The sequence below is a fragment of the Rhincodon typus genome, chromosome 11, assembly GCF_021869965.1.
Source record: "Rhincodon typus isolate 14 chromosome 11, sRhiTyp1.1, whole genome shotgun sequence".
Taxonomy (NCBI): Eukaryota; Metazoa; Chordata; class Chondrichthyes; order Orectolobiformes; family Rhincodontidae; genus Rhincodon; species Rhincodon typus.
Window position 1 is genome coordinate 54,568,121 of NC_063342.1, and position 27,530 is coordinate 54,595,650.

The following is a 27,530-nucleotide window of genomic DNA, read 5'->3' on the forward strand; positions in this document are numbered from 1 at the left end:
TGCTGCAGTCCACATGCTGCACGTAGATCCCCAGTGCTGCAGTCCACATGCTGCACGTAGATCCCCAGTGCTGCAGTCCACATGCTGCACGTAGATCCCCAGTGATGTCAAGGAAGCAATTCCAGGATTTTGACTCAGTGACAGTGAAGGAACAGTTATTTTTCCAAGTCAGGATGGTGAGTGCCACAGAAAGGAACTTGCTAGTGATGGTGTTACCGTGTATTTGCTGTCTTTGTCCTTACAGATGAAAGGGGTCATGGGTTTGGAAGGTTTGATGATTTTTTGCAGTGCATTTTCTAGATAGTACACCTTGCTGCTGCTGAGCATCAGTGGTAGATAGAGCGAAACTTTGATATGTATGATACTAAACCTCAAAACTGCCTGAATTTTTTTTTCACAAAACGGGCAGTGTCTAAATGTTCATGAAGATAGATACTGTGGAAAATGAGTGCCTTTCAATTGTGTAACACAGTACCTTAACCTGAAGCTGGATTTAAGCACGTACCAGACGAAAGTAAAAGGCCTCCAGAGACCAAGGACTCCAGAAGCAGGGGTTACAGACAAAGGATTTGGGGCAGACCATTTAGGACTGAGATAAGGAGAAATTTCTTCACCCAGAGAGTGGTAGGCCTGTGGAGTTCCCCGCCATGGAAAGTGGTGGAGCCAAAATATTGAATGCTTTCAAGAAAGAGAGTTAGATATAGTCCTTTGGGCTAAAGAGATCAAAGGGTATGGGGTGAAAGCAGGAACAGGATACGAGTTGGGTGATCGGCCATGATCATACTGGATGGTGAAGAAGACTCACCAATTCCAGACTTCACTGGATTCTGGGAGGGTTCCAGTATATTGGAAAACTGTTAATGTGATGTCTCTGTTCAAAAAGGAGGAAAGAGATAGAAAGCAGGAAAATATATATACCTGCTCTTATTTTCTATGTTCTTATGTCTGATACTATCTGACTCTGCACTAATACTATCCTAATCTTTTGCACAAAGACCCTTGACCAAAATGAGCAACATTAAAAAAAACTGTGATGCATATGCTGCATTTAATAATACCACAATCACTTTTGCCCCAGGATTTAGCAATAAATCGAGCAGTATTTTTAGATCTAAGATAGGACACATCAATTTGGCAATACAATGATCTGCAACCAATCTGCAGAGGTACTGGTACACTGCTTTGTGGGGACCACTTTAAAGCAGAAGCCTGACATATTCTAACCAGAGATCTAATTTTCATTTCGTGGTTCCTTGTAAAATTACTTATTGATGAGCATCAGTCGCACTCTGGATTCTTTAGCGACTCCGACAGCTGCCAACAAAACGTGCATTTGCTTTCTTGATTACATTTTTGGAGAGACAAGAAGGAATGGGTCCTGATGATCACACTCCTTAATGTCCAATTCAATATTCCCTTTTCAAATTTGTTTTGTTTAAAATTAATTTGTTTGGGGATCAGGAGCCAATGTAGGACAGTTATGGGTAAATTAGACTTGGAGTAGATGAGGATATGGAGTAGAATGCTTTGGCTATGCTCCAGTTTGTGCAAGACAGAAGATGGGATGCAGACCAGAAGATGGTGTTGAATATGGAGATAATAAAAACAAAGGTTTGAAGGTTTTAGTAACAGACAAACTAAGTCAGGAGTGAATGGCAGTGATATTATGGAGGTGAAAGCAAATGGTGTTGTGCAGAAGAGGATATGGATTTGAAGTTCTACTCAGAGTTAAATAGATCATGAAAGTTGTGGATAATCTGGTACAACTCCAGCCAGTGGTTAGAAAAAGGAATTGGTGGTGAACACACAAATACTTAGAGGGTCAAAGACAAAGGCTTTGTCTTTTCAATAATTAACAACAGGAATGTGTGTCATTATCAAAAAGTAGACGTTTGATAAGAGATGTGATCATTTATAGCTAGTGGCTGTGTACAGAGGTGGAAGCGTGGAACCTGATGTCATGTCTTCAACTAACAACCCTGAAGAGAAACATGCAGATGAGAAATGGGACGAGACTGAAGAATTTTTGGAGGGTCCTCAAGATCATTTTGTGTAAGTAGGAACAGAACCCTCCAGAAGGAGGCTTCCTCACCATAATGCTCCATGTCCAAGAGTTTTAAAGAAATTGGCTGCAAAGGTAATGGAGTCATTGGTTGAAACATTCCAGACTTCACTGGATTCTGGGAGGGTTCCTGCAGATTGGAAAACTGTTCATGTGATGTCTCTGTTCAAGGGGGAAGAGAGATAGAAAGCAGGAAAATATAGGCCACTTAGCCTGACATTTGTCATTGGGAAAACACAGGAGTCCATCATTAAGGGAGAAATAGGAATTTAGAACATCTTGCCACAATTAAATGGTCAAACATGGCTTTGTGTAAAAGGAAATCATGTTTGACAAATTTGCTGCAGTTCTTTGAGCATATAATAAGCAGAGTTAATAATGGGGAACTGGTAGATGTAGACTCATTGGATTTTCAGAAGGCATTTAATTGGGATAAACGTGAGGTACTGCATTTTGGTAAAAGAAAGAAAGACAAGGCTTATATAATTAAAAGTAGAGCCTTGGGTAGCATTGCAGGACATAGAGGCCTCAGGATTCAGGTAAATGATTCTTTGAAGCATGCCTCACATATCGACATGGTGGTTAAGAAGGCATTTAGCAGGCTTGCCTTCATAGCTCAGACCTTTGACTACAGGAATTGGGACATTATGTTAAGGTTGTACAAGATGTTGGTGAGGTCTCTTCTGGAGTACTACGTCCAGTTCTGATTTCCTTATTACAGGAAAGAAATGATTAAGCTGGAGAAAGTTCAGAAGAGATTTAGCAGGATGTTACTGGAATGAAGGGTTTGAGTTATTAGGAGAGGCTGGATAGTCTGGGATTTTTTCACTGGAGCATAGGTGAGCGGGAGATGACCTTATTGAGGTTTATAAAATAATGAGGGGGTTAGATAAAGGTGAATGGCAGGTGTGTTTTCTCAAGGGTGGAGGATTTCAAGACGAGGCAGCATATTTTTAAAGAGAGAGGAGAAAGATTTAAAAAAGACTTGAGGGGTAATTTTTTTCCCCCACAGAGTGGTTCATGTGTGGAATGAACTTCCAAAGGATGTGGGTACAGTTACAACCTTTAAAAGACGTTTAGCAAATCCATGAATGAAAAATATTTGGAGGGATATGGACCAAGCGCATGCAGGTGGGACTAGTTTAGTTTAGTATTATGAATGGCATGGATTGGTTGGACTGAAGGGTCCGTTTCTGTGCTGTTTGACTCCATAACTATAATTGTATTTGGCCTTTATTTCTGAAAGGTTGGAGTTGAAAAACAAATATGTTTTGATACAACTGTTAGCTCAGTTGGCTGGACAGCTGGTTTGCAATGCAAAGTGATGCCAACAGCATGGATCCAATCCCTATACCGGCTGAAGGACTCTCCTTCACAACTTCACCCCTCACCTGGTGGGCATGGTGACCCCCAAGTTAAACCAACATCAAGTGTCTCTCTCTCTCATGAGATAGGAACCTGATGTTCCAGTGGGACGATGACTACTTTACCTTTATTTTTGAAATATCGGGGAGTTGACAGTTATGAGGATCTAGCATTGAGCCCGAGGGCAGATTAACTGCGGCCATGTCTGACAGGAGAATCTTGAGGGGATAAATGGCCTACTCCTGCTCCTGTTTCTTATATTCTCATGTTCTAATGTGTTACATTCAATGGTGATTGATAAATAGTTATGATTACTCACAATTTACCTGCCAGTGTTAGTTTTCAGGTCACGTTGTCAGTCATAAATGGGAAATGGGAGAATTCTATCCAAGTACCAACAAAAAAAAAAATGGTGTTTCAAATAATGGTAATTGTTTTTGCCAGGCATAAACATTTAAATATTGTGTGCAGTTTTAGACATCTTATTCTAAGAATAATGCCAAATCAATGCACAGGAGGTAGGAGAGATTGACTGAGGCAATATTAGAGAAGAGTGGTTTTATTTAAGAGCAGAAGTGAAGAAATACTCTGGCTGGGAAAATTATTTCCGTTAATTGGTGCTGCAGTACTGAGAGGGCATAAATTTGAGTTCAACAAAGGAATTACCTAATTAATCATCACAAATGGGATGTTCTCCAAGAAAACTGTGGTGAATACAGAAATCATTATCATTTTTTTTTAAAAAATGGAACCGGATCAATTTAATTCCCCTTTTCTAAACAAAAAGAAAAGGACTGATGGGTATTAAACTAAGTAGAGAGGTCTCTCAGAGAATTGTAACAGGCACAATAACCAAACAATTCCCTCTGTGCTGCAAAATTCTATGATTGTAAGACATCCAAAATGGAGTTGTCTGCATTTGGACTTGTAGTTAATTCCACTATCTGACTGAACCTTCGAAGATTTTGAAAAAACTTTACAAATGCTGAAGGGACAGACATCACAGGTTGCCTCCACTGACGACAGAGTCTACAGCCTATGTGGGAGGTTGGGGGACAGTGGTTTACTGTCTTATAATAAGGGTTCAAAATGTGAAGTCTGAACTTGAAGAGTTTTTTTTCCCCACTGATTAGGTTGAGAATATTTTTTTTTTTAAGTCCAGAAGGCTGGGGATGCTCACAGATATGGCATATTCAAGACAGAGACAAAATAGTTTAAAGTCTTTGAGAAGATTTGTAGCTCAGGTTGTGGCTGAGGTTGTAGACTTGCTTGCCGAGCCGGTGTGTTTGGTTGCAGGTGTTTCGTCACCCTGCTAGGTAACATTGTCAGTGCGTCCATGGTGAGGCGTTGGTGTTCTGTCCCACTTGTTATTTATATTCCACAGTTTGTTGGGTGGCTGGCATGACTTGCGGTTCTGTTTTCAGTAGTTTGTAAATCAGGTCCAGTTCAATAGGTTTGTTGATGGAGTTCTGGTTGGAATGCCAGGCCTCCAGGAATTCACTGGCATGTCTCTATTTGGCTATTGCTATTGTGGATGTGTTGCCCCAGTCAAATTCATGCCTTCTTTGTCCACGTGTATCGAGACCGGATAGATAGTTTTAGGGAATGAGACAAAAGAAAAGAAGTGCAATAGAAATTGAAGAGCTACCATGACAAGACAGGATGGGGAAAGCAACTGTTTGGCCAAAACCTAATCTCATTTTCATCTCACTTTACTTTCCTTCTCTCTTAAATTTCATTATTAAGTAACAGGTTCTAGATCTATCACAGCTGTCACTAAACATTTCCATCCTGCTGACCTTATGATAAATCACCTCACTCTTAGCAGCTCTGCACACTACCACGACTCTGCTTACGAATAAATTAAACATTAATTTCAATTTCAGTATTAAAATAGTTGGTATTATAAATGAGCCATCAATGTGGTAATTCCACAGACATTTCATAGCAATCAGAATGATGAAAAGTTGCAATGTTTGAAGTGGAAAGGTGAACAATGGTGCTACTACATAAATCCCAAGTCTTAATGGACGTATCAGGCAAAAAAGATAGGAACATTGTATACAGCTGAGAAATGATATTGAAGAGTGGCAAGGGGGATCAGATTGGCCAACACAGCATTTGCTGTGATAAGAGAAAGGAAGGACTTCCAACTTTAGAACATATTATGAGGGCATCCCAGTGCTTTGATACGTAATGTGGGAAACATAGCAATAAACCTTTATACAGTAATGTCTCATAAATAGCAAGGGGATGACCAAGTCATGCTGGCTGACGAATAAACATAGGCCATAATGTTGGGGAGGACTCATGTGCTCTTCTTAAAAATACCAGCATAGGGACCATTCACATCAATCTGAAAAGGTAGACTTGGTTTAACGAGCCATGTTCAACTATTAATTATCAATCTGGATCACGTGGTCAATTACCTGAAGAGGGATTTGAATACATAACTTTCAGACTCAGAGGTCAGAGAGCCATCACTGTGCCAAGGCTAAATACACTAAACATGGGGGATTAACTTGCTCTACATACGGGATCCCCTGAAATGGAAATTGAACTGCTATATTACTGGAGAGTTTTGTGACTTGGTAAAATCAAGTGGCATAATGTTTTAGCTAGGCAAGACAATGTTGCTTTTCAAAGTAATTTAGGTGGGGATACTTTAAGCTAGGGCTGCACTGAGAGACTTTCAGTTAAGGAAAACAGGTTGACAACAGGATTGTTTGTACTGCAGTTGGTAACAAAAACGTAAGGCAAATAGAAATATCCAGAGCCTGCGAATTGAAAACATCTCCCTCTCACAATGTGGGTGAAAAGTGAACATAAAAGAACAAGAAAGCTTGAAAGAAAGAATTCTTGCAAGAAAAGACCTAGGACTACTTGATCAAAGTAAAGAAGGGCCATTGGTTAAAAAAAAATAGGCGTCATTATCTCTGAAATCAAAAGAAATTGAGAGAGACAATTTAAGTCCCCCCTCAACATCTAGACTTTTGATGTTTGGAATTTCGTTTTCCCTGTCTACTTTTTAACCCATAATCTCAGTATTAAACCATTTTTTTTTTGATCTGTCTTCATTGTGACTAGGTTTCTGTGTATTTTGGGATTCATAAGGGGTACAGACTAAGTTACACAGTAGTAGAGTAGAAATACTTTCATTTCTCTGTCATTCATTAACGCATAGAAAATAAATTATTGTACTGCTAATAACAAAACCTGGTGTGAATTACTTTTGCCCTGAATGGCAGGCAGGCAGGCAAATTGGTCATCTTGATGCTCTCAGTGGTATTTTATGATGGCTTGTGGAACTTTGGGGCATGATGGTGAGCACATATTGCCCAATTAAGGCATGACAAATAATCCTAATTTTAAATCGACCTTCAAGTGATTATTGGACACATTTACTTAAAAAAAAGTGACGAAGATATCAAATATTGATGCATATGTTATGACCAACCGACAAAATATGCAAACGAACAAGAAAAATTCAAGAACTATCACAAGACTGAAAAATAGAAATTCAGTTGTCACTTGTGACATCTTTGTAGGAGCACTTGAGAGTGCAATCCACTCACTACTAAATACTTTACATTAGAATAAAAATGAATTGTAACAAAGACTCAAAAGCTTTGAATTCCTGAGGGCAGATTTTGCTTCCAGGATCAGGTACCCAAAGTCAAAAATTAATTCTGGCTCCCACAGTGGAAGAGGTCAAGATCTGCACTTTTCCCTGAGTTACTTGCTATTTGGAGGGCAGCTTACAGGTAATGGATGTGAATAGAGGTGAGATCCCTGAAAGAGTATCCGAAAAGTCATAATGGCAGGTATTCTAATTTCCGAATGAAACCACTGGTCACCAAGGATGAGAGGCAAAAACTTGACACTGGATCAAAACTGCCTCGCACCACCAGTACAGCACCCATCATGTGCTCTTAGACAGATGGCAGAGAGTCACAAGGTGTTAGTTCAAGTAATGCTATGAGAAGGTCGCTCAGTTAAACAAAAAAAAATTGCTGGCGATCCCAGACACTGAGCAACTGAAGTATAGAGCAGAGGAACAAAGTGCAGTACAGCAAGGGTTCTAATGACCTTCTTCACTCTGGCAAGAGGAGTACGAGGTGAGAAGCGAAGTGTCTGGCCCTCACAAAGACAGCTCACTGGCATACACTGAGCAATGTCAGCCCCTGAAATGTGCTCTGGCAGTAATTAGAAACTCCTGAGCAATGACCACAGCCACTGTTCCATAATGATACATGCAGATGCTTATTAATAATGAGCTGCTGGCCTAGATAAGAGCCAAGAAAATTGTCTCACCCTTCTCTATATTTGCAGGAAGAGAGAGCACATATTTCACAGAAAGAACAAATGGAAATGCCAGGTGTCCTTGGATGAAGTGGACAATAGAGAGATGAGAATACCTGCAAAGGTACCAGAATCTTCAAACAATAAGGGTGGAATGCAATCTACACTTTGTGACAGGACGCTCAGACTCAGCACAGAATGCATACACTGCCCTGTAGCATTGATCAGTCGGTGGTCCTGATGGCATAAAGACGTATGGGGTTGATAGCAGTTGCACTCCAGCTCAAGATGCTCTCCAGTGATCCACAGCGCCATCCAACAGCTGATGCAGTGACTGGTGAGGATGAAGAGACCACCCCTCATTGGGTGCTTGGCCTCCATTGCATTCCAGTTCCACATTCTTCTCCACTACCCAATCTCAAATCCAACGGTTGCCTTGTTTGTGGTTATCTGCAGTAAGAAAACTTAGTGGATCTTCCCAACTCCTCTTTTGCCACCATCTGTCTGACTAACTGCCTTAAATGCCTGGAGCATGCATTCATCACTAATTTGGCCAACTCTACAGAGTGTTATCACTTGTGGCCTAGTAAATAATGGTCTCTCTCAACCATGCACTCTTTACCCATTTATGAGCCCAAGTATTTTACAGGTGCAGCCATGGCTGGTTCCCCAGTATGTTGCTGCCTCCTTCAACCTGGACTGACCCTCATCCAGTGTGAAACTTGTATGCCCCTGATAAAAAAAAAATTAAAATTGGTCCTTGATGAGCTCACTAAAAAGATCAACTGGACTATCACCTGAACCAGGCAGGTTGCCAAGCTTCTCTCCCTACCATTGTTTCCAAACAACAGCAAACTGGTACACCATCTAGCTTGCACATTTCTGTGCCAGCCCACCTCTGTCCTTGCCTAAAACCCTAGAGTTTGAAGTCTTCCAGGTTCTGTGGCACTTCTTGCTGTTTACCGGATCTGTTGACTGCCTGCGTATGAGGGTACAATCTTCACTTACAGTAACTTTTTCCAATTTATTTTTTTTTTATACAATGCAGCAACTTTTAACCAAAGCAAGTGCTTATATCTTGGTTAAAATAAATGTTGGCTTCAACTTTTGTAAAATTGGGGCATCAATGCATAGAATTTGAAATTAGAAACACCCTGAATTGTTATAGAATCTCAATGTTCTGACATAAATTCAGACAGTCTGCCCGAGGTACCAGATTCAGACCTTCAGCAGCTTTGGACTTCGGATGTAAAACTGAGATAGCAATACAAGAAGAGGCATTGAGTGGAACAGAAATTGAACTTTGTTGCATGCAGTTTATAAGCATATTAGAAAAACAGTAAGAGGGACAGGGCTGAATGCTGGAAGTTTCACCTCCAAGCTGCTTACTAAGTGCTGGATCAACGTGGCAGAGGCTACCCAACTGATTGCTGTTATCTAAACTGGGAGGGATTCTTCAGCCCAAATAGTGATGGTTTTATGTTAATTTAGGGATCAATAGGTGAGGAAGGAGAGAACTTGTGATGTAGTGGTACCTCTGAGCCAGGAGGTCCAGGTTCACATCCCACCTGCTCCAGATCCATGTAATAACATCCCTGAACAGGTTGATTAGAAAATATCTGAATATGAAGCAGTAAATACTGGAGTTTGAGTTGGTGGTCTGCAGCTGGAATAAAAATCCAACAAGGAAATCCTATGTCTGGATTTTGTCAAAAAAGATCAAAGGTTCAATATTGGTTAAACGTTGGCAATGAAAAATCAACAATGGGCCCCAGCAAGCAAATGGAGGGGACCTTCCAGGGACAGGGGCAGAACCATCTTGTCTCTCCTCCATCATTGCAGCACAAACCCATCAGGTTGCATCGTGGGCACAGGTTATCCAGTCACAAAACTTCCCTTTCGCAATGATAACCGAGAAGACGAGCCGAGAGATTTCTTTTTACCCTTTTCACTATGCTGCAGTATAGTGCTGAGATGCACTCAGCAACATTTGCCAAACTCAGCAGTCCACAACTCTCCCAGCTGCTATCTGGTCATCCTGCTGAAAATCTTATCAGCCTAACTACTTCCTTGGTCCGCCAGCATCCTGAATTAGATGGTTCTGCCCCGCAGTGTGAGGCAGCCTCATAAACCTTCGACTACAATCTACTGTATAAGTGGTAACCCTCATATTGTGTGCAAGGACATTAGAAATTACAGTCTGCCAAGAAGCATTGGCCTGACAGTCGAGATAGAGCAAAGGGAAGACTAACAAATGATGAAAAATTTTGATTGAAGATGATCTGAACCATAATAAATTAACACCAGTTTGACTAACCACCTTCTCCTATCTCCACAATGATTCAAAATGTTACAATGTGGTCTTTGACTTGTGTATGCAAATGGAATGAGATAACAGTGAGAACTCAAAGCAAACCTATGCTCTGGTATTCAAACAAAATACAACATTTTGTCAGTTATTTTGCAAACGTGTTCGCATACAACTTGAAGCCAAATTAGCAAATGATTATTTTCATCTCAAAGAGGCTAGGAAATCTGTCCAGGATAGATAATACCATTTACTACTTACTTGCTTTGTCTCTCCATACTGGCTACCCTGAGATTTTCCCATCGGGAGTTCAACAAGTTCATCTGTTCCCGAATTTCACTTTCTTCATCTTCTGTTAATTTTCCTTCTGCTAATAGCTGATTCCCAGCCTGTAGAATGTTACCCACATTACCTTGATGTGCTGTTAGCTCCATCATAAAACCCTGCCAAAAAAAAGCGTTGTAAATAACAGATGTGTGACATTCCAACAACTAGACAATACACAGACAAAAACAGGAGACTTCATTATTGATTAATTCAATGCCCAAACTCTATTAACTTTGTCTCAAGTGTAACTCATCAGGAACCTGCATTTATATTGGGTCCTTAATACATGTAATCACATTAAAAAAGAAGATGCTTCAGAAAAGCACCGGGACAACACAGTGGCTCAACGGTTAGCACTGCTGCCTCACAGCGCCTGGGACCCAGGTTCGATTCCACCCTTGGGCGACTGTCTGTATGAAGTTTGCATGTTCTCCCTGTGTCGGTGTGGGTTTCCTCCAGCTGCTCTGGTTTCCATCCACAGTCCAGCAGGTTAGGTGGACTGGCGATACTAAATTGCCCAAATGGTCCAGGGATGTGCAGGCTAGATGGATTAGCTATGGGAGATGCAGGGTTACAGGTGGGGGCAGGTGAGTCTGGGGGTGGGATGCTCTTTGAAGAGTCAGTGTGGGGTTGAATGGTGACTTCCACACTGTAGGGATTCCATGATTCAATGAAAAATGCAAGACAAGTGAAGGACACCAAACAAAAGAAGAGATATTAGAAGGGGTGCCAAAACGTAGTGAGTACTGTGGTACCTTTACATTGAATACCTACTTATTTAACACTGAATAAGTGCCTTCCTATTCCCACCCTTCAAGTTTACTTTAATTCACTTACTTCATGGGCATGGAACTGTTCCTTGACTTCCTCCACGTCATCAGAGACCTTGTGCTGAGCCTGCAGTGAATCCTCAGCTGAAAGCAGCCAGGTCAGTACTACCTCTAATGCAGTCTGGTAACTATCGAGGTCTACTTCCGCTTCCATCAGTAAGCTTCCAGCTGGCTTCTCTGCTGAGGGTTCTGAGAGCTGCTCAATGTGAAACAGACAGAAAGTTCTTCAGTTAAAAATGGGTCAAAATGTTCCATTATATTACCTCAATCATCAAGGCAATGTCACAGTATATTTGAAACCAGAAAGGAATCCTTATCTTGTTTCATTTTCTTATCATCTCCAGAGAATTTGCTCCAAGTTCAAGAGCTAGTTATAAATAGCTGATAATTTTTATACTTAGTTGTCCCTTTTCAAATCCAGAATTGGACATGATTGGATTTTGCACTATTCATTATATTGTTTATCTGCAAGTACAAAAGCATTTTAACTGCATAATACATTCAGAAGGATTAATCGCTTCTGGGACTTACCAGCTTTGCAATTTCACTTAAATAAAACAAACAATACAGTCAGTCAGTCTTTCATTTTTAGGAATGAATTGAGTCTTTTATAATCACAATGGATTGCATTTCTGCATTTGGCAACATTGTGTATAGCTAATTGCAATATCATGATGTTGGACTTGGTCGTAGTGGCAGAAATAAAACTGATAATAAGCTCAGTAGCTTTCCAACCACTTCCCTCCATCATTCCCAGCTTGATCCAATTCCTTCCTCTGAATCCATTCATGTTTCGATAATGGATTAATTAGTCCAGTGAAGCTCTCATCTGCTGGTCAGAGAACTGACTAGAACCACCTGCTTCATGGATGAGTGGATTAAGTGGCCTTCAGGTTTTCATCATGAATGAGTTGAATTGAAACCCTGTCAGGAATTTTGCATCAGTTCATAGAGTTATACAGCACGGAAACAATCCCTTCAGTCCAGCCAGTCCATGCCAACCATAATTCCAAACTAAACTAGTCCCACCTGCCAGCGCTTGGTCCATATCCCTCCGAATATTTCTTATTCATGTAGTTATCTTTTAAGCATTGTAACTTTACCCACATCCACCACTTCCTCTAGAAGTTCATTCCACACATGTATCACTCTGCGTAAAAAAAATTGCCCCTCATGCCTTTTTAAAAATCTTTCTCCCATCATCTTAAAAATAAATGCCCCTCATCTTGAAATCCCCATCCTTGGGGAAAGACACCTTCCATTCACCTTATCTATACCGTTTATTATTTTATTCAACCTCAAAAGATCATCTCTCAAACTCCTACGCTCCAGTGAAAAACGTCCAAGCCTATTCAGCTTCTCGTTATATGACAAACCCTCCATTCCTGCTAAATCTCTTCTGAACCCCCTCCAGCTTAATAATATCCTTCCCATAATAGGGTGACCAGAACTGACATAGTACTTCAGAAGAGGCCTCACCTACATGCTGTATAACCTCAACATAATGTCTTAACTCCTGTACAGAAAGGGCTGAGCAATGAAGGCAAGCCTGCTAAACGCCTTCTTAACCACTCTATCAATATGTGATGCAAAGTCAGAAGTCACATGACACAGGTTATAGTCTGACAGGTTTATTTGAAATCACAATCACCTGAGATTTATTTAAACCCAATTGCTTATATCTAATAGGATTCTTTTTTATTCATAACTAGAACATCAACATCTGCTCCCCTCTATGCAATGTTAAGACTACAGCAGCAATGTAGAGTTTCCAGTTGGCAGCATTGTTAGGGCTTTGGGGAGTCCAGGTTGGGATTTTCAATGACAATGATCAATTCCATCATCAAAATAGGTAGCAAAGACCAAAATAATCATAAAACGTGTTTTTTTTTCCCCTGGATCCCTTCATGGCTGTACCTTCCATTTCCATTTTTTTTCTGCACCAGGTGGTGATGTCCAGATCTGCTTGCAACAACAGATGCACTTACCCAAACTGTACATAAACTACTCTAACACCATAATTTCAATGATAGTTAGAACATCAGCAATGAGTGAATGAAAGATTTGCTCTAACACAGGTCAATGACACTCCAACTCTACTGAAATTTCTGGGGAAATCATGTTCGAGGTCCCTCCTCGCTCATGGTTGTATACCTCTCATGCAACACGAAGTCTGAAGCAGTTAAAATCTAGATTTTAACAGCCACGAGCCAAGAGTCCAAGACTAGCCTGTAATTAACAGCAACTGCAATTTCACTGACAAGACCACAAAATGTTTTGTTCAGAAAATGCAGAGTATCGCAACAAAGGATTATTTTTGAAGTAGAGCAGCATTTATTGTGAAGGAACAAAGAAAAATTTAAATGTCCCAAAGTCCTTAGTACAATAGACTTCTTTTGAAGTGCATAGATTTCAAACATCCTTGCTGTAAAACTGTTTTAATATATCAACCAACATTTAAAGAAATTGTCCTTTTCCACTGATTTTGGATGGGTTCTAAAACAGGTCATTGACTCATAATGCTTGTTTTACTCCTTGACAGTAAATTGAAAATCTAACCTTCGATGTCTTAACGTACGTTTGGCTGGATCTACAATTCCTTCACGCTGACCCTTATGTACCAAAAACAAAGGGGGAGGTGCTTCCACAGCATTTAATAAAAAATTCTCTTATTAAGCTTCTGACAAGTTTATACATGTGCAAAAATAATCACTAGCACTTCAGAAATGTCACATCTTGCCAAAATGAGCAACCTAAAAAGCACTCAACATTACAGTTTTTCCTATCATGTTGTATAGTCATCACAATCTTATCTGTATTCAATCATTTTTCATATGACCCACAGATTCTAATTTCCTTCTTAAGTAACGTCTTTTAACTGCTCTAGTGCATGAAGAAATTCATCTTATAAGACATGTCTCTGCTACTTATTCAAGATGGTTCAAGATCACAATTTGTTCTGAAACTGATATTTCTGTATTAAACTAAATCTTCCTGCACCATATTCTCCCAGTCAGTGGTTATACTTCTACATTTTGTATTAAAGGAAGTAAAATTTGCAAGATACTTCAGGAGTAATTCATTCATTTTGAGCTTGCAGGAGATATTGTGCTTAGAAGAAGGGTAATTTGGGGGTTGATCTCATTAAAGTTGACATTGGAAAATAGATTAACAACATTAGGGTTGCCACCGCTGCTAATGATAGCTCCTCCTAAGCATGATGGGATACTTGACAAGTGCCATTCCTGGACTGCTGACTTAGCAGCTGTAACAGTAACCTTCACAGCCTGTATGTGTGCATGAAAAGTAATCAATTAATAAAGTCTATATTAAACCTGTGGTTAAACTAGGAAATTGAGGATGATAAAAAGGTGCTCTGTATCTTTCACACATTTCCTTTCGGTAATCGTGATTAGCTTCTCCCTTGAATAAGCTTGAACAAAATCGTTGCTTGCTTGACCCATGCAGACTCAAGAGTGGTCATTTTCACCACAATACAGCAGCAATGTGCAACCAAGCAAAGAGGCATAAAGCCAGTCCAAAACTGGAACAAGAATCTCACTGATAATATTTAGGCAAAGTGCTTGCACTTCCAGAGGCAGATCACCTCTCTGAATAGCAAATTCAGGGCAGCAAATGAATAACTTATATCTTGCCAGTAGTAGCCCAAAGGTAATTCTACGAATCTGCAAGAGATGGATTGGGATAGTTCAGCCCCATAGCTAAAAATTGTTAGTTGCATATGCTTCCCTGCTAACACAGAAAGGAATCTTTTCAATAAAGGGCCTTTAGTATTAAGTAACATTAAAAAAGTCAATCATAGATTGCTTATTTTCCAGTGATGCTTTGGGTGACACTAAAGCTCCATACCCATAGAGCATTTTTTACAAAGTGTAATTATTCTTCTAGCAGCATTCCAATCACACCAACTCAAACAAATGTGGGACCTATCTGAACTCTAACTTCAGTGACATAATAGTGCTGTAGATATTAAACAGCATTGAAATTTCAGGAGGAAGCCTGACTGGGTGGGTTAGAGTAATAGTAGTGAACTTCAATGAGTGAAATGACCATTTTCAAGCTTAATTTAAAAAATATATATTCACATGTTTCACACTGCCTATTGCTTTTATCCTCCAGCACATCAGGTATGTAGTTAAAGTTTCCAGCGAACATTTATTTGCAGTAAAGGCCAAATCAGAATTGAAGCTTTAATTTTATTCCCTGACGCATTATAATCCGAGTCTAGTTTTGAACATGTAAAGGACGTTGGTGATAACAGTACCACCTAAAGGTTTCATTTGTGTAAAAGTCTGAATTAATGTATTCCACTCACCGTTTAAGGTTTAAATTAAGCAAGTGCGTTTTTAGCACCACCCACATTTTAAACCATATTTCATACTTAAGCACCACATAAAAGAAGACACAAACCTACAAAACATCAAGTTCTTTACAATAAGAAGCTATTGTGTTCAGTCTGCTCAATTGCATTTTAATGTCTACTTGTCAAGAGCCAAAATTATAGACTTAAAACATATTAATAACCTATACTACATATCAATGGATTCTGACTTATGCTCTGCAGTGAAACAGTAAATATTCTTTTTGCAGGTAAATGTTGCCATTTTACAAGGGACATTTTGTGTAAAGTGAATTTTAACACCCCAGTAGCAATACTTCTCCACACCACTAAATGAATTTCCTCAACAAATTAAGTTGTAAAGATCAATACGACGCATGGAGAATGTGAAAATTTTAAAATCAATTTAAATAAAACTCTCATCCTACAGCCTGCATAAGTTACATGCTGTACTTTGTAATAAGCTAGCATCTGTCTACAAAAACTGAACTAGGCAGACAGTTAAGTTTATACAGGCAATTGATCAATGTTGATGCAATAAATATTTAATGATTTTAACAAGGAAAATTGGAAATTAACAAGTGTTCTATATTATTCACAGACTTCTTTAGAAAGCATCTTTTTCTTCTTTGCATAGATTGAATTCGATTTAAAACACAAATACCTTGAACAAAATTAACAAAAACATCCTCCTAGCTGGCAAAAGATTTCTGTACACATCTTTGATACTTTTATCATTTAAATATTTTGGGTTTTCCATGAATCTAAAGGTTGCTGTCTTTTTGTAAACTATAAATTTACATTTTACAAATTAAATTCATATGAAAGTCAGAAATAAATGTGTATTGCATCGATAAACTGACATGAGAAGTGCAGCTTAAATGAGGAAGACCTCTGTAAAGAAATGGTTGGGATGAGGACTGAAGTGAACCTATAACCGATTCAACAAAATTGATTAGGGTCTGTTTACAAGAATGTTCCTAGTGGCAGGGAATCTATAATTAAAATTGCAGCAAACACATAATAAATCAAAAAAAATTTCAAAATGCAAATCATATTGTGTCCAGTGATGTAGTTTTGCAGAGGGCTTGATGTGCACACACAATGACAGGTTGCCCACTTCATTTGATATCAATTTAGTTTATGGATTGAGAAAAGATAAGTAATCACTTGTGAACCTTGCTCATTTTGGATACATGTCAGCATTTCTCTCATGATTGGCTGGAGTTAGTACCTCAGTGTAGGCAGGAGGCAGGTAAACTGTCTATCTCAGGTGCAGACTGGTCAGTATTGCTCAAATTTATGAGCAATCTTTCTCATGTTCAAACTATCAACCAATGTAAAATGAAGCCCAATGCCCTCATGGCTTACACAATAAGCATAAATCATAGAATTTTGAAAAAGGATCAGGACCTGTAATACCGCTCATTTCCAGTGTAAATAAGAATGGAAACAAACCAGAAGTACAGGTTCAAAGGTGTCAATCACAGGTTTTCAGAGTGTGTAGATTGTCAAAGAAAGGCAGAGCTGTGGAAGCCAAGGAGAAGAATGAGTTCCTAGAGTAGGATGAATTCAAATTGGAAATGGCACATTGATTCTTGGCAAAACTGTGAAAAATGGCAGGTTGTCATTTTTAAAAGTAGAAATAGAAAGTCGCATCAACTGCAAGTTTAAAATACCAATTATAGATGGGCAAAATCAATTTTATAAATTGTGTAAGAATATCAAAGCTTACTAAAGCATGGAGCAATAATGAAATGGTATTTACAAGGTTAAACTGCTAATATTCAGGCTCAAACAATTTTTTGCCTTGCAATATTGAATCACTGAGCAATTACAGCAGGATAGTCTGGCCCTGGTTCCACTATGAATTAAATCCTAATGAACACACCATTTTGTTTCTTGAAATGTATAAACACTGAATATCACACAATCTGAGAATAGTTTTCTTCAATGTTGCCAGGTCATGGTGGAACTACAGCAAGAAAATGCAATATCAGGACTAAAAGCCCAATTCCACTGTGTAACTTAAAGCATGGAGTTGAGTGGCTTATCAACTGGAGCTCTATTTCTATCTGGAAGATGGCAATTTGAAGTCCTGGGACAAATTACAACTCCAACATGTTTCAGTTTATTTTCTTGTTTCTAATTGGTTCCCATTGGACAGGAAGCCAGGGAGAACTAGAAACCAACACAGAATGATTTGCTTCACTGAATCATGCTTCACATCAACCCAACCTAAAATATTCACAAAAATTGTTGGAAACTTCCTGCTGGTGCATTAGGGCAAGTGCAAGAAGCAATCTGACAGACATTCAAACTGAAAATAGCTGTTGCCACTTCCCATCAAACTGGTTGATATTATGTGCCATCCTATTGCAAGAAGTATGCTTTACATTAGATCTCACACACTCCATGCAGACATAAGAGTGGCAAAAATGTTTCCTAAAAATCAGCATATGTTACGAGATCCATGCAACAGTTTCCAAAATGCAACACAAAATAAAATGGCAAGTTTCTGAAGTTTTGTTAATTTCTTTACATACCACAAAAAGAAAAGATCATGCATATGAGTAAAATGAATGTACTTAATAAAATGTAAGAAATTTCTCCACAGTTAGAGTAGCCAAGTGGAGACCAAGTTAACAAGCCAGGAGAATAAAGTCAGGGATATATTCTGGTTGTTGTATAACGGGTTATCTCCAGTGGACTACACCTGATACTTCTGCACATTAACAAGCTACTATACAGATGGAGGTGCAGTCTTTCAAATAAGATATTAGACTGAGTATCTGGTTACCCTCTCATATGGGGTGTAAAATATATTTTGGTATTATTCAAAGAAAAGGAAGCACAGTGGCGTCACTATGCAACCAACATCACTGGAACACATGACTTGGCTCACTGCAGTCTGTAGATCCTTGTGTGCGCACAGTACGTCTTCTGCTTCTCCATGTTACACTTGTGACTATACTTCAAAAAGGTACTTAACTGGCTCTCAGACGCAATATAATGTGCAGATGGCGGAATACAGCAGGCCAGGCAGCATCAGAGTAACGGGAAAGTTGACGTTTTGGGTCAGGACCCTTCTTCAGAAATGGGGAAGGGGAAATGGAGCTGGGAAATAAATAGGAGAGAGGAGGGGCTGGGGAAGGTAAGTGGGATGGTGATCGGTGAGAGCAGGTAGGCAGTGGTGGGGATTGGTCAGTGGGATGGAAGGGGCGGAGAGGTGGGAGAGAAGATGGACAGGTAGTTCCAGGTCAAGGAGGCAGGGATGAGAGGGAGGGGTGGACATGGAATGAGGCCAGAGGCGGGGAGATTTTAAAACTGGTGAAATCCATGTTTAAGCCATCAGGCTGTAGGCTCCTGAGGCGGAATATGAGGTGCTGCTCCTCCAGTTTGCGGGTGGTGTCATTGTGACACTGCAGGAGGCCCAGGATGGGCTTGTCACCCAGGGAGTGGGAGGGGGTGTTAAAATGGTTGGTGACCAGAAGGTCTTGTTGTTTGTCAAGCACAGAGTGCTAATGCTGTACAGAATGGTCTCAGAGTCTACACTTGGTCTCACCAATGTAGAGGAGGCCACATCGAGAGCAGTGGATGCAATAGACCACATTAGTGGATATGCAGGTGAACCGCTGTCTAATATGGAAGGTTTGTTTTGTGCCTTGAATTGAGGTGAGGGGAGAGGTGTAGGGGCAGGTGTAGCACTTCCTGCGGTTGCAGGGAAAGGTGGGTTTAGTGAAGAGTGTGGAGTGGACGAGGGGGTCGTGGAGAGAGCGGTCCCTACGAAAGGCAGATAGGGGTGGGGAGGGAAATATATCTTTAGTTGTGGGGTCGGACTGTGGTTGGCAGAAGTGGCAGGGAATGATACGTTGGATGAGGAGGTTGGTGGGGTGATATGTGAGGACCAGGGAGATTCTCTCACTTCCTACAGACTAAGGGGGTGGCTATGGGAACCCGCATGGGCCCAAGCTATGCCTGCCTCTTCGTAGCATACGTGGAACAGTCCCTTTTCCGTTGTTACACCAGCACCATCCCTCACCACTTCCTCCGCTACATCGATGACTGTATTGGCGCTGCCTTGTGCTCCCACGAGGAGCTTGAACAGTTCATCAACTTTACTAACACCTTTCACCACAACCTCAAGTTCACCTGGACCATCTCTGACCTCTCTGTCTCCATCTCTGGTGACCACCTCGACAGTGACATATATTTCAAGCCCACCGACTGCCACAGCTACCTAGACTACACCTCCTCTCACCCACCTTCCTGCAAGAATGCAATCCCCACTCTCCATTCCTCTGCCTTGACCGCATCTGCTCCCAAGATGGAGCGTTCCACTCCTGCATATCCCAGATATCATTCTGTTTTAATGGCCACAACCTGCCCCCTCTGGTGATTGAAAATGCCCTCAACTGCATCGCTTGCATTTCCCACATTTCTGCCCTCAAACCCCCTCCACCCAACAAAAATAAACACAGAATCTCCCTTGTTCTCACACATCTCCCCACCAACTTCCACATCCAACGTATCATTCTCTGCCACTTCCACCACCTACAATCCGACCCCACAACCAAAGAGATATTTCCCTCTGCCCCCCTGCCTTTCGTAGGGACGCTCTCTCCTCGACTCTCTCATGCACTCCACACTCCCCACTTACCCCAAACACACCTCACAAATGCATCTCCCACAGTCTTTGTGGTTCCCTGTTCAACAATAGCACTCATCAACAAAACACAAAGCAATCATTTTTAAACAGGTTCAATAAAAAGAAAATTGCTTTTCGAACTCGATGCCTCCATTCATAAGCACCATTGAAAGTGCACATTTCAATAGGATACACTTTACAAACACGGCTTTGTTAGACAATTGCATACAACTTTGTTACTCATGTTATGTAAACAGCTCCACTTCGGTGAAGCCAGACTTATGTCAAATTAATTATTTTGAGGGTTACCGTTTCCTTTACAGTAGCTCATGTATTAGATGATGTAAACATGTCATAACCATACCTTGTGTAATTTTATGAACTCATCTCGTAGTTGAACTAATAGAGAACATTGCATTAATTTTCTCTGTTATCAATCCTCTAGGATGTTGTGAAACTTGAAAGGGTTCAGAAAAGATTTACAGGGATGTTGCCAGGGTTGGAGGGTTTGAGCTATAGGGAGAGGCTGAATAAGCTGGGGCTATTTTCCCTGGAATGTTAGAGGCTGAGGAAGGAGAGAGGGGAAAAGATTTAAAAGGGACCTATGGGGCAACTTTTTCACAGAGGGTGGTGCGTATATGGAATGAGCTGCCAGAGGAAGTGGTGGAGACTGGTACATGTACAACATTTAAAATGCATTTGGAAGGGTTTAGAGGGATACGAGCCAAATGCTGGCAAATGGGCCTAGATGAATTTAAGATATCTGGTCGGCATGGACAATTGGACCAAAGGGTCTGTTTCTGTGCTGTACTTCTCTATGACTGTATGACTCTTCTAAAATTAAAGTCACAACACAGAAGCAAAGTGTTAATTTACTAGATGCTTCGGTATTCAAATTGGTACAAGACAAAAGTTGTAACATGGCAACAAAATTTGTTTGTCAAAATAACTGACATTTCTATACATAAATAGCCATCGCTCTAAACACATGTTCCACAGACTAATGAGATCATAGCCTGTGCATTTCAACTGCATATGCACAAAACTAGAACATGTTAAGCAGGCAGTTACAACTTATATACTGCAATACTCCATACTGAAAAATACTTCCAAAAGAATGACAGAAAGCATTTCAGACCTGACAAAAGCTGTGCTGCAACAGAAGAAATCTGCAGCTCCAAGGTAGAGGTATAGATTATATCGTAGGCACAATCCTGATTCCAAGTGCAGTCAGAAAGCAGACTTTGGAGATTGAGAGATTCAAAACTAAAAACTCCTGGTTCAAAGTGGAGAGTTTAAATTGCACAGTAATTCAGGCTGAAAGGGCAAGAATCAAAAAAAAAGACTTGTAGCCCAGATTTGGGTTGATGCTTTAGTACACAGAAACTGAGGCATGACGAGAAAAAAGTGGAACTAAAAGTCAAGAGAGAGACACAGACTTTGCAGCAACAAACAACTCATTCTTAGAAACTGTAATTAGTTGGAGAGATGTAATCAGCTGCACTTTGTTGACAAGACACTTCTCATAAAACCAGAAGGTGGCTATCGTCACACACACTAGATCATGTTAGCCCTAAAGAACCCCACACCGTGAGATCAAATGGATGTCAGTGCACAATAAGTACAATTTCAGAAAAGACCAAGGGACCAAAAAATATTCTTTATATTCAGACAACTTCAGGAAAAGTACCAAAAAACAGAAGAATGACCTCATGTTCAGTTGACTGATATCACCAAAAGACCTTTGACACAGTCAGCATGGAGACCCTTTGAAACATAACGGAGAAACTCGGTTTCATTGAGAAATTCAACACCGATTCAACAGCTCCATGAGGGCATGGTCACAGTGCCCTATATGACAATGTGTCTTCTATGTCTACTGGAGTTACATTCCAAGTCACAACCAGAATTAAGCAGGGCCATGTGCTATCATCAGCCTCTTCAGTCAGCTTTCCTCATCACGCTGTCTAATTCTTTCCATGACAGTGAACTTGGCATTGAGATCGGATGTTGCATCGATAGGAAGCTGATCAATTGGAGAGAACTCTAGCAAAGCCTGCAAGGCCATATTCCATAATTTACTGTTTGCCAGTGACTTTACACAAGTTGCTGGTGCATAGCTAGACATGCAATTGTAGCATGGACTTGTACTCCAATACATATAACAACTTTGGCCTTTGAATCAGCAGAAGGGAAACAAAAATATACCTGCCTGTGCCAGGAAATCCTTATCTCACGCCAAGGGTCTGAGATTATGATCAGAACATGTCAGCAGTGGAGAAGATCACTTATCCCAGCAGCACACAATCTGATGTTGTCTGTACAGTTCTAAAAGTAGTGTCATGTTGGATTTGAAATGTTAACTCTGTTGGTCTCTTCACAAATGCTGCCAGACCTACTGAATTTATCCAGCACCTCTTTTAATTGTCAAAATGGCAGTCAAGAGAAAGACATACTGCTGTGGGTCCAGGGTCACTTGTAGGCCAGACAAGGTAAGGACTTCAAATCTCCTTCCAAAAGGACATAAGTGAACTGGATGAGGATGTAGGATATTGCTAAAAAAGCTGTCAATGACATGATACATGCTGATGGGATGACTGTGAAACTTGTTTCCCTCCCCAACCCCATTCCACACACCAACAATTTCTGATTTTCTGCTTTTAGCCATTGGAGAACTGCTCCCTGCCTGTCACAGCAACCTGAGGGAGAGGAGGTAAACAACACATACCACAAATGAACAGACCTCATCATTGGACCTGACACACTCAGCCACTTGGATCAACCACAGGCTCTGCACAGTTTGGAAGCTAGAACAAATGTTATGGACCAGACCAGACCCGCATACAATAATTTAATGTGGTAGCCTAGATTCTTAACATTTTCTTACTTTAAAGGCAAATGTAGATTGCTGAGTTCTAGATGCAATTCGACTGGTCAAACTACTCAACATTAAGCAAGGACACAATTTATTCAAACATTATTGTTAAAATACAACAAAGGAAAGAACTTAGAACAACTTAACTCTATTGGAAAACTTAACAGAATGATAGATACAGCAACTTTACTAACTAACTGTTCCAATATAGTAACATCCCATAAACACACCTTTTGACAAAAAGGCAAATTCAAAAAACAGATTTTCTCACATGCAATGCCTGCAGTAGGAAGAGAAACCGCAGCTTCTAGCTGTAACCGAGAGAGGAGAAAAAATAACTTCTACTTCTTCAAGACTCCAGTAGCTTCTGCTAATCTAAAAGCTAAAAAAATGAACTGGAAATCCTGGTCTGTGAGAACTGGCCATATCCATCCAGGCTGCTTCTATTGTTCCAAATTAAAAAAAAACCAAAGCCTCACAAGCTGTATTAGTTACCATAGACAGCTCAGCACTTCTTGTTCAGTCTCTTAAAAGAAACTGGGATTAAAAAACACCTCTTAAAGCCAAAGCATTGTCACATAGAGTTGCAATTAGCAAGTGGTTAGCCATTGGCCAGAAGTGGGCTGCAGCCCACCAGAGATGGCTCATGGAAAGGTAAATGGTAAAATCGCCGTAGTCTTACCAGACCACAGGACTGCTCTCTTATTAGAGAGACACAACTGGTGGTGGTTTAACCCGAGGGCCACCACACCTCAGGCAGTTGAGAAGGGGAGAGGATAAGGAGTCTTTCAAGGTCACTTCATCCAGTGTGGAAATTGAACACATTCTATTGACATCATTGTTACTGCATTGCAAACTAGTCATCCAGCCAACTTAGCTAACTGACACCAATCCCCCACCCATCCAAAGCTCATGGACCAACTCACAAGAGGGCAAGTTCACAGCTATGTTCTGATACAGCGACCTCAGGTGGGGATTTCATAGGGTTGCAGATTGAGATTCTGGGTGCATTAGTTAGCCTGCTGTCATTATCAATGAGCATGGAGGAGTCTACAGAGCTTTCTATCTCTGTAGTCTCTTCATCTCCCTGTTGTGTTGTAGATCAAGAAGCATCAGAAGAGCTGTCCCGCTGCTTGTTCAGGCTTTTCTAAAGACCAAGTTACTAATTCCTCTGTGCGAGGATGCAGCAGTACTCTCCACCAAATCCAGAAATTCACTTCAATACTCCCCAAAAACACTCCATATTATTTCCAGACAGTTTGTGAAACAGAAGAAGTTGCTCAACATTACTTTAACTGCAAGTTGTATGCCTGGCCCTTGAACACGAGGATTATGCCTTTCCCGTAGCCGAATGTTTGATCTTTTATTAGCGATGGTAATTTTAATGAACTCACCTGCAAATGGTGTGACAGTATTGGCCAGGCTGAGAGATATGGCATATTCAGTTGCGCCCAGCTCTTGCAAAAGTTGCCCATGAGTGCCCTTCTTGAGATCATCAAATGAAATGAGCCATGTGAAATAATCCACAGTCCAAAGAAGGTGATCAGCATCAGTCATGTCACTTCTAGTGACACTACTGTTCCAAATTTCATGCTTATTTACTTTACATATCATCTAACTTGAACTAAAATAATTCAATATTGTTCTACCTGACTGCACTGTCCATTTTCTTTCTGCAAATTGATGCAGATGCCACTATTATGGAGTTTCCAGCAGCTACCAACAATAATGTAGTCTTTGGGAACCATATATCCAGAGCTGTATGCTCAACGGAGTTCTACAATTGACTCTCGGATAAAAGCACAGTGGAGTTTGTAACATGATCAGTCTCAGCAGGTATCCACAGCTAAATCTCACATCATTCGTCTTTGAAGCTGTTGGTTGATCCAATATAGACTGAAATAATTCAGTAAAACCTTCATGTTCCCTTTAAGGACTTCAGGATATCGTGTTAGATCCTCTGGAACTGAAGTGCAAAGCAAATTGGCACTGTACACCAACATATTTTGTTTTCCCTAAATCACCTTCACAATTGAAAACAGTAAAATAAATTTGGCTAGGTCTATTTGCATCTTTAGTCACAGACTGTGCATTCTTCACTGTCTTGTCATCCTATGTGCATCCTTAGTTTGGAACTGTTGCTTGTTCCAAATCCTGGAACACTTACCTTAATAACCCTTTGGATGGATCTATACCACTGCAAAGCTGCTCACCTCAACCTCAACGGCAGCTTGTGACGGGCAATTAACGATGGACCTGCCAGTGAATGGACACACCCCACAAATGAATAAAAACAGAAGTACCCGCTCCCAAGGGGTTTTCATCCTACTTGTTGGCATTTCCCATCACAACAGGCCAGTAACACTCTGCTACCTCAAGCTGTTCATATATGCTCTGGCATTCATCTCCATTATAATGTCATCTTCATTTCAGCTGTATGTTTTGGAGCTATTTTCCTCTGAATATAAACTTTGACTTCAACTCAACTAGTAAATTAAAATCATCGAACAACACTGTCACAGATATCGTTAAAGAACAATTCTTCAAAATAACAAAATCTCTGCTAACCAAGTACCATTCTCTGGTGCTCTCGTTTATTGGTGACTGCAGAAACTTTGGATGACAATGAATTCTGAATATGAAATGATTTATGAGCTAAAGAATGTGAAATTGGACAAGGCCCAAAAACAGACACATTTATTCTCAAGTGTAGCTGTCCGGCTTTCATTGCTTCTAATGTAAGCAGCATATGAACACAGCACTGCCTGCTGATTTGCATGATATAGCATTACTTAAAGGCTGCATGCCTCAACAAGGGATCCATGTTTGCCCAGCACGAGCACCACTTTAAACCAAACTAGACCTCATAAGTGGGACAGGAATCCTGGATGCAGCAGCAGCTGCTGAAGCTGGTTGCAGATCAGTGTGACTGAGAACATTGAAAGATGCTGCAACCAGACAGAGTGCACTCCACAGTTCACCAACAGTGTTTTGGACACTTTGTTGGAGGTGGTGCCAGGAGGATAAGTACAGGGGGTCACAGACCACCAACCATGCCCTGCAGGAGAGCAGACAGCTGCAACAGTCAATGCCAGAGGTGTACCCCCAAGGACCTGGATACAGAGCCACAAAAAGTTTAACGAACTCAAAAATAGGTTCAATTTAATTAATTTGTTGTCCAATGCCAAATCCCCTCCAGGCTTACACACTGCTCAATTCAGTGCATTCATATCACTCACCCACAATGATCTCCATCAATCACCATTGAAACATAACATTCATGGTCCCATCTATTCTCTTTGGCACTGTTATTCTGCAAGCCTCATACCTACATCTCAGTTTGCAATCACTAATAGCTATTCAATCAAGACAGGCTCAAAATTCAACTGTAGGTCAGCAATGATCTTTTTAAATGGCGGAGCAGACTCAAGGGCTTTTATGGCTTACTCCTACTCCTTGATTGCACGTCTGTAACACATTGCATTATACTCACTGACATAATATCTTCTCTCTTACACAGCAAGGTGATGCGTAACCACAGGTAGCAGGACCTAACTGGTGATGACAGCGGTGGTTGCATGACCTCACTACATTGTAGCAGCCCTGGTCAACAATGGGACTGAAAGCTAAGATTGATGATAATAAAATATCTTGCAGATTCTATAGTTCTCACCCATGCAGATTCTATAATTTAATTTGGATTTCCCACCAGCAGATCATTGAAGCATTAAGCTCTTAACTTTCCCCAGTCACATTGCCACAACCCTAACCTTAGACTTTTCTTCTTTCAGGTTACAAACAGCTGTAATCTGGCCAGGCAGTGGAAGAACAGCAGGAAGATAGTAATGGTAAGAAACTTCTCACTCTCAAACCCGAAGCCAGTAGCTCAGATAATGGCACTGTACACTTTTTAGAGCCATCCTCAAAATTCTTGAATTGGCAGACTGTTCCAAAATTACTGAAACCTCCAGAGACCCCTCCAACACAAAATTCTTTCAAAATAAATGTATGTTATACAAAGACAATAACGATAACCACAGGTGAGGTGCCAGAAGACTGGAGGTTGGCTAAAGTGGTGCCACTATTTAAGATGTGGAGGTGCGGGTGTTGGACTGGGGTGGACAAGGTCAGAAGTCACATGACACCAGGTTATAGTCCAACAGGTTTATTTGAAATCACAAGCTTTCAGAGTGCTGCTCCTTTGTCAGGTGAGGTGAACAGAAGCACACAGGCACAGAATTTATAGACAAAGATGAAAAGATCGTATAAATGGTGTGAGCAGAGAGTCAGCAAGCTGAATAATAAGTCTCTGCAGGTGATCAAAAGTGTCAGACAGTGTCAGTAAAGTATCAACAGCTGACTAGCAACTGAAGGGATGACTTATAATCCGATTAAGTGAGGCAGAGAGATAACGACAAAAACTTAAAATAAGGTGATGCTGGAGACAAACCAA

General features: G+C 40.5%; 1 protein-coding gene across 2 annotated transcripts in view; it reads right to left on the bottom strand.

Annotated features, from left to right (window-relative positions):
• dmd (dystrophin) overlaps positions 1-27,530 on the bottom strand; it is a 1,291,331-nt gene that overhangs the window by 1,095,493 nt on the left and 168,308 nt on the right. For both annotated transcript variants that reach the window (XM_048602828.1, XM_048602824.1), the window contains exons 7-8: positions 11,202-11,390; positions 10,299-10,480 (exon numbers count right to left, since the gene is read on the bottom strand). In XM_048602828.1, coding sequence (XP_048458785.1) covers positions 10,299-10,480; positions 11,202-11,390 — 371 coding nt within the window. The remainder of the gene's footprint in view (positions 1-10,298; positions 10,481-11,201; positions 11,391-27,530) is intronic.